Source organism: Nothobranchius furzeri, chromosome 3 (assembly GCF_043380555.1).
Source record: "Nothobranchius furzeri strain GRZ-AD chromosome 3, NfurGRZ-RIMD1, whole genome shotgun sequence".
Classification (NCBI taxonomy): domain Eukaryota; kingdom Metazoa; phylum Chordata; class Actinopteri; order Cyprinodontiformes; family Nothobranchiidae; genus Nothobranchius; species Nothobranchius furzeri.
The window spans coordinates 49,049,467-49,056,949 of record NC_091743.1 but is presented as its reverse complement, the minus strand read 5'-3'; the positions used below and the strand labels follow the sequence as shown (position 1 = coordinate 49,056,949).

The 7,483-nt window shown below is 42.6% G+C and overlaps 1 protein-coding gene across 2 annotated transcripts in view; it reads left to right on the top strand.

Annotated features, from left to right (window-relative positions):
- The first annotated feature begins 364 nt into the window (after positions 1-364).
- The window catches only part of gdf11 (growth differentiation factor 11), a 29,984-nt gene continuing 22,865 nt past the window's right edge, over positions 365-7,483 (top strand). For both annotated transcript variants that reach the window (XM_015959713.3, XM_015959712.3), the window contains exon 1: positions 365-1,218. In XM_015959713.3, the coding sequence (XP_015815199.1) occupies positions 804-1,218 (415 nt within the window). In that variant the 5' untranslated portion in view covers positions 365-803. The remainder of the gene's footprint in view (positions 1,219-7,483) is intronic.

The window sequence follows — 7,483 nt, the reverse complement described above, 5'->3', positions numbered from 1 at the left end:
ATAACGTGCATGTGTGACGCACATGCAGCACGCACAGCGGCTAAAAATGCGCCAATTGTTTCACATGTCATTTATGAACTGACGTGAGTTTGAGAAGATTTGCACGAATAAGCCCCGTTTTAGTGCACATCTAACCAAGCTGTCATTCCACGTTAATTGATTAATATTTCTAATAACACTGTAAAACATGTCCATTCTGATAAGAGCGCGCGCACCCTCCCTTGCTGTGTTCCTCTTGACTTGGTGACAGACCTAAAAGCCTTTTGTTGTAATCTTAGCCAATGGAGACGGATTACGACACCGGGCAGCTGAGATATATAAAGAGCCCCTTTTTGACCGTACTTGCACATTTTTTTCAGTGACACTTCTGAACACACACACACACACACTCACACACACACATACACACACTCACACACACACCACCTCCACGGACTAAATTGGACCCCTACACACCCATTTCACTTCCACGTGCGCGGGCTATGCATTCATCTGGCAAATAATTCACCTTTCAATCAAAGAGCTTTTTTCGAGGCACACTGGAACGCACTTTTTAAAAAACTTTCTTCAAAAAAAGAAGAAAGAAAACTCCAGCTGCAAAAAATATCATAATAATGGCTGACATCTACTCTGGGTAGATCTTTTTGGAATAGATGGTCCGATTTCTTTTGCAGACTAAGACAAGGAGCGGCTCAGACCTGAAAACAAGGATAAAAACGGAATAAAAACGAGTCAAAACAAATTGAAGTGAGGGGAGGGGGGGTGGGGGGGTGAAGTTTCCCGTCCCGGTTCTGCGCATCGTCATGTCGAGGTACAACTTTTTATTGTGCTTAGTGGTGCTCATCTTCCTGGGACTGTCAGGGAGCGACGAGCCCAATCTGCTGCTGCCTCCTGCCAGCGAGACGCCCACGGATGCTGCGGTGTCTCTGATGGACGAGGACGCCGGTTCCCTCGAGTGCTCCGCCTGTGTTTGGAGAGAACAGAGTAAAGTGCTGCGACTGGAGACCATAAAGTCCCAGATCCTGAGCAAGCTGCGCCTGAAGCAGGCGCCCAACATCAGCAGGGAGGTAGTCAATCAGCTGCTGCCCAAGGCGCCGCCGCTCCAGCAGCTGCTGGACCATCACGACTTCCAGGGTGATGCTTCGGCCCAGGACGAGTTCATGGAGGAGGACGAGTACCACGCCACCACGGAGTCCGTCATTACTATGGCTTCTGAGCGTAAGTAGACCCTCGTCCCGTGCGTAATTGGGAAACGGTTCATGGTGACCCGTGCAGCAGGTCTTTAAAAAATCCAGATTAAGATATGGTTTCAGAATGTCTTTGAAGCCTCCAACGACTCCGCTCAGTTGTTACACAGCTGTCAAAACAAGGATTATGCTCTAATCTGGCAAATCAATGACCAGAATCATGAGGTAAACATAAATAAACAGCTCCCCCGTGGAGATGGAGCGTTCAGCTGTCATGTTCTAACTTTTTCTTTGTTGACATGTGTTTGACACGGAGGAGAGGCACGGCCTGAATGTCAAGTGCGTTTTAATCATAAAGTCGCATTTTTTTCTTCTATCTTATTTTACACGTGAGCAATAAAAAACCCAAAGGTCACGATCCCACCTCTGGACGCTTATTGCGTCCCAACAATTTGCTGAACCTCTCATGCTTTCCCATAAATCCACAGGCAGGTCCCTTGGAGACGTTTTATGAAATTACTGTTGAACCCTGGCAGCTGTGCTCTATCGCTCTTTTATAGGAGGCTCTACCGGTTTCCCTGCTGTTCATCGCAGTGAGAAAAAGTGTGTCCAAAAAGCTGCCATTGTTCCCCTCATGCAGCGGCCCCCCTCGGCCGCACTTGTCTTTTAAATGCGAAGTTTATAGGCACACTTTTTCCCTTCTTTTTAAAACCTCAAGTACACAAAGACTGAGAATCACTCAGGGTCGAGGGGAGTGTGTGACCTTTTCTTGGAAAATCAGATGGTTCAACAAAATTTACACATGTTATATATTCTGCAACTGGGTGACAAAGCACCCTATCTATCTGTCTATCTATCTATCTATCTATCTATCTATCTATCTATCTATCTATCTATCTATCTATCTATCTATCTATCTATCTATCTATCTATCTATCTATCTATCTATCTATCTATCTATCTATCTATCTATCTATCTGTCTATCTGTCTATCTGTCTATCTATCATCTATCTATCTATCTATCTATCTATCTATCTATCTATCTATCTATCTATCTATCTATCTATCTATCTATCTATCTATCTATCTATCTATCTATCTATCTATCTATCTATCTATCTATCTATCTATCTATCTATCTATCTATCTATCTAACTATCTATATCTATTTATGATAGATGATGAGTTGGTTGGGACTTGGTTGATGTGATGCATCGTATCCTCAGGTCGGTGCAGGTTGTTTGTTATTTGTGCTGAAATTCCTAATTAGAAACGCTTCACCATTTGCACAGACCATGAAATAGATGTCATTTGGTGTCAGTCTATATCCTGTTCTATGGATCTTTAATTTATTTAAATTTCAAACAAATATCTTCTCTTCGGTGACTGTTATGAAAAATAAAATAATGACATTTTGCAAAAGAGTTTTGATAAATCTTGAAAACAGAAGCTTGTAATTCTAGCCCCTTCTATATCCTCTTCACACACACACACACACACACACACACACACACACACACACACACACACACACACACACACACACACACACACACACACACACACACACACACACACACACACACACACACACACACTGAGATGATTTGATAGCTTGTCAGTGCACATGACACCTCCTAATTGTGCGTTCCTGACGGCCCCATGCCAGCAGCAGAAGCTAATGACGGAGATTATACAGCTGAATCAATCATCTTTGAGCACTTCCTTTCTCTTCTGTTTGCCTCAGCTCTTTTACCTCAGCTGCAGTTTTGATCATCCACTCTCCGCCTCACCTCCCCCTGCCCCCTTCCACCCCCCTGCCTATTCTTCCCAATTTTTTATTTCTTTTTCCTCCGATCCTCATGGAGGAGTTCAGAGTGAACCAGCGCACATCCCTTCCTTGCCTGTGGGGCCTTGGTGATCCCACAGGATTAAAAATGCCTGACTCCATCTCTCTGATAGAAGGAGAACTTCAAACACTATTCCCAGCGCACCTCAAACCCAATCACCCTTTCATGGTTGTGCACACTGCCTTTGATGAGCCTTGGGGGTTCATACAACACATTCTGAATTGGACCTGTGCCAGAGTTGCTTCTTAGTATTCACTCAAGGTACGTGGGTGACAGAGTGGGGGTTGAAAGGGTTCTGCTTCCTGGTCTGTAATTACAATCAAATTTGAAAAAGTGAGTCTGTTCACATCATGTGCAGGACTTTATGAACTGAGTCATCCTCCCACAGTGTGCTGCTGGGACAACTGTGCTGCACGTTGCTTTAAAAACAACTTGGTTGAAAGCAATTTATAATTTTTCCACTGCAGATTTTCACAACCACACATGAGCTGCTGTGTTTGTGATGATTGCTATGGATGCATCTGCAAAGTGTTAGTGCTCACTCTGCTTCGGATTTTGACACAAATCATTATTGGCTGCCTAAAACATTTTCTCATGCCATTCTTGAGTTTGTTTCTTTGTTTTTGCGTGTTTTGATTAGCGGCACACATTAAGAGATGGTCAGTTTCATTTGAGGCAGAGTTTTGTTGTAGATCGCTCTTTGAATTATCTCGGTTTAGAGATACTTGAGTTCAGAATGGACTGATAAGCTAACAGCTAGAACCAAAGCAGGTCTGTAAAAGTAGTCGGTGCGTACAAACATAATTTACAAACCTTTATGTCATCTCTGTTTTGTGTAACATGGTTATTCCTGCAATAAAAAAATGCAATACTCCAACTGTAATCGCCTCAGTCTGCAAAGAAAATGCTATTGCTAGCTACCGCTATTCCTGTTAGCACCTGAAAATAAAAAGACAATGTCTAAATATCCTTGTTATACAAAGCTGATAGGGATGAAAGGTTTATAAAATGGTGTGTATAGAGCTCCGGGAGTCGACGTCACTTCTCCCGGCATGCAACAGTTCAAATCGAACGGCGCCATCTTGGCAGGCAGTAGCCCACAGCTAGGCTATTTGTTATTGTCAGAAAACTCAATCAAACAGAAAATATGGTAGATTCCTGTTGTGCCCCAGGATGCCAGAACAGACGCGGACGAGATAAGGGAAGAGCCATCTACAGGATTCTCCAAGATCCGGAACGCTGCAAACGTTGGATCATTGCAATGAAACTAGTCTCCAGGTTAAAATGAAGCTGTGGGATCCCGAGAGTAAAGGTTTTCGCTTATGCAGCAACCACTTCACATCAGGTACTTAAACAAACGTTCCCTCAACTATATATGGTATTTATTTTAAATGCTTTTATTATGATTCTTAGTGGGCTTCCTAAACTTATTTTGGAGTGGCTTTTTCTGTCTTAGTACTCATAGCAACAAGTAAACGTCACGTAAAATGTTGCCTCGTGATTTCTGCGTGCTGCCGTTTACGTGTTTTATGATCACAGCAATTAACCGGCTAAGCTGTATTTAATTTTTAAGCATTGGTTGATCAATTGTCAGATCACACAGACATAACCTTGCAACGGGCTGTTGCTAATGGTAATAAAAATCTCCACTTACCCCCCCGGTGACAACAGCGCTGTCGTTTGCAGGAAGAATTCAGATCTAGATACTGACAACAAACCCAGATTGAGTCCATTTGTATCCCTCCAGGCTTTTATATGCTCTTAGCAATGCTCCGAAGTAGGACAAGGGAAAATTAACAAGGGAATTATAAATGTCAGGGTATCTCAAATCCGGTAAAAGGTCCGCTCCGGCAGCTTCTGGCATTTTGTAAGGGTCGGAGATGTTTAGTCTATTTAATTTCTGACTATGTAAAACGACTTCTTTGGTTTTAAAGTGTGAAGTAAACTCCGACGGAGTAAAACCCAAGCTGATCCCGTTAATTTTGTTTACCTTTTTTGCCTGCCAACATGGCGTCTACCCTCTGAGAGTCACGTGACGTCCGGAGCTCTATAGGACCTGTTGTGCATTTTGAGAGATTGGAGTTATTTTCAAACTTTAGTCTGCTTAAAAATGGGTCCCACTTAGCTTAAAGAGCAAGTCACTCCAAATCAACATTTTTTGCTGATAAAGTACATAAATCAGTGCTGTAGACAAGTATAGTCAATAATTCGGCACTTTGGTGCATTTTAGTTAAATTTTAAATTTTCTGCCTAATTTGAATTGAATTTAAATCAGCCATTGCTACTGGCTAAGAGGTACACTATGATGTTAGATGGTAAATTATGATGTCACAATGTCGTGAGTGTGTGTATTTGTTAGCGGCTCCACCCTCTCGGACTGCTAGGCTACAGCCTTTGTTGCATTTTTCAAACAGGAAGTGGGAGTTGAGTAAGAATCTGGTAGGGTGTGACTTGCTCTTTAAGAATCAAGTAAACCATAATCTGTTTTTTCTCCAAGATCAGGTTATTGAAAGAGTTACTTGGAGATATATCAGGGAAGATATTTATTGGCGATTATATTGTTCATATTTTTTCAATTGAAATGTACTTTTAATGAAAATTTTGCATGAAGTCATGTAGAAAAATATTGAAACATCAGATGGAAGTAAGACAACCACTCATTGCATCATCATTTGTTCCAGTAAAGTAGAAACGTAGAGAGTTGTAGTCTTTTTTATTTATCTTTTGTTTTGCGACTGCAACAATGTAGGATTAGACAAAATGCGTGGATTACCCACCCTTCATCCGCCCTAATTTCTTATTTGAAACTGGGACTTCGTTGTGGCTAAAACCAAGTAAATCAGTGACTGTTTACATCCAGTTTGGTGAAATCCTGAGCATACCGACTCAGCCCCCAATAGACTTTCAGCAGCGTAGGATTGGTGCACCATAATTACACGCAGGCTCTCGTTTGGACGTTCTTGTTCTGGTCCTGTTATGTAATCCTGTTGAGATGAAGCACACTCTCACAGTTCTGCCCATACGCACACATGTCAATGGATGAACATGCAAACTTCCACATGTGCACTCTTGTGCCAACACACACGGATGCCCACACACGCCCCCTTTCACACACACACACCCACTCACTCACCCACACACACACACCCACACACATAGAACCCAGAGAAAAAAGTTCTCCTATTGACAAAAAAGGTCACAGAGTTCACAGCTATGTGATATATTGGACGAGAAGACTATTAGCCTCATCAGGTCTCTTTCTTTGTCAGAAAAGGCGAACCGGTAGTAACTTGAACACTTATCCCCCCACTGCACACACACTCTCGCACACATACACACTCATCCACTAACCACTCCCAAAAACAACAAGTCTTTTATAGTGTTGACCCTATAAAAGGGTCATTTCCTGAAGGTGCAGGAACCATAAAAATAAAGAGGGAGAGCGCTAAAAGGACAGAGCAGCAGAAGCCGGACAGTCTTCCACTGCTCAGTGTTTGCTGGAAGTCGATGACTATGTGAGGTTTTTATAGATTTATTTATTCCATGGAGGTCTCAGTTTGACGATGACACCTGTTCTTCTTGTGTAGTTTTCCGGAATCGGTTTGGGGAAAGATAAACTCTGGTGTTTGGCTTTTTGGATGCTGGGGCAAAACCAGTTTGTTTAAGGACAAGAGCAGGACTGTACAAAGTGCACAACATACTGTCAATTTTATGGCTAATGAAATTTCAAAGGGACTCAAGTCTATTAATAAAAGAACAAAATTTCCCTCGGACCTCAGGAATCTCACTCCTTCAACCCTTCTTCCTCCATTCCCACGCTCCCGTGCACCATTCCCTGCAGCTGGTAGTCTCTCTGGACGTTTGGGAATACTTCAGAGCACGAAGACAAATGGAAAAAAGCGTTGAGATGTTGAGGAGTCATTGCTATGGGAGACAAATGTTTCTTTCTCCCTTTTTTTCTCTTGGTTTTTGTGTTTCTGAGCTCCTCGTTCCCTCTTTGAACGATTTAAAAGAGCGTGATCGAGTTGGGAAGCTTATGCTGTGAGTCCGGAGGAGAATGGAGGAAGGACGGTGGTGAGTCCACAGGGAGCAACAAGCAGCCCAGTCCTATCCTAAAGGGACAGAAATAATAGAAGGTTTTATAGGTACAATTAAAAAGACCTGAAACAGATGTTACGTTTCACTAATAAAGAAAATAATGACTTCACACCAGTAATTAAGCACTTTGTAGGTACATGATTAAGAAGTGGGAGGAAGAGGGTGGTGAAAAGATAAAGCGGACATCATTGAAGGGATTATTGTTGATGGATGTGCTCAGGCTGTGTGTGCTGGTGTGTTAGGAGGTGGATGAGTTTATGGAAGAGTCTATTAAATCTACGAGGCATTTAAGCAAACCAAATGCTGCATGGGCACAACGCCGGATCCCAGGAGGGAGCCACCTTGTC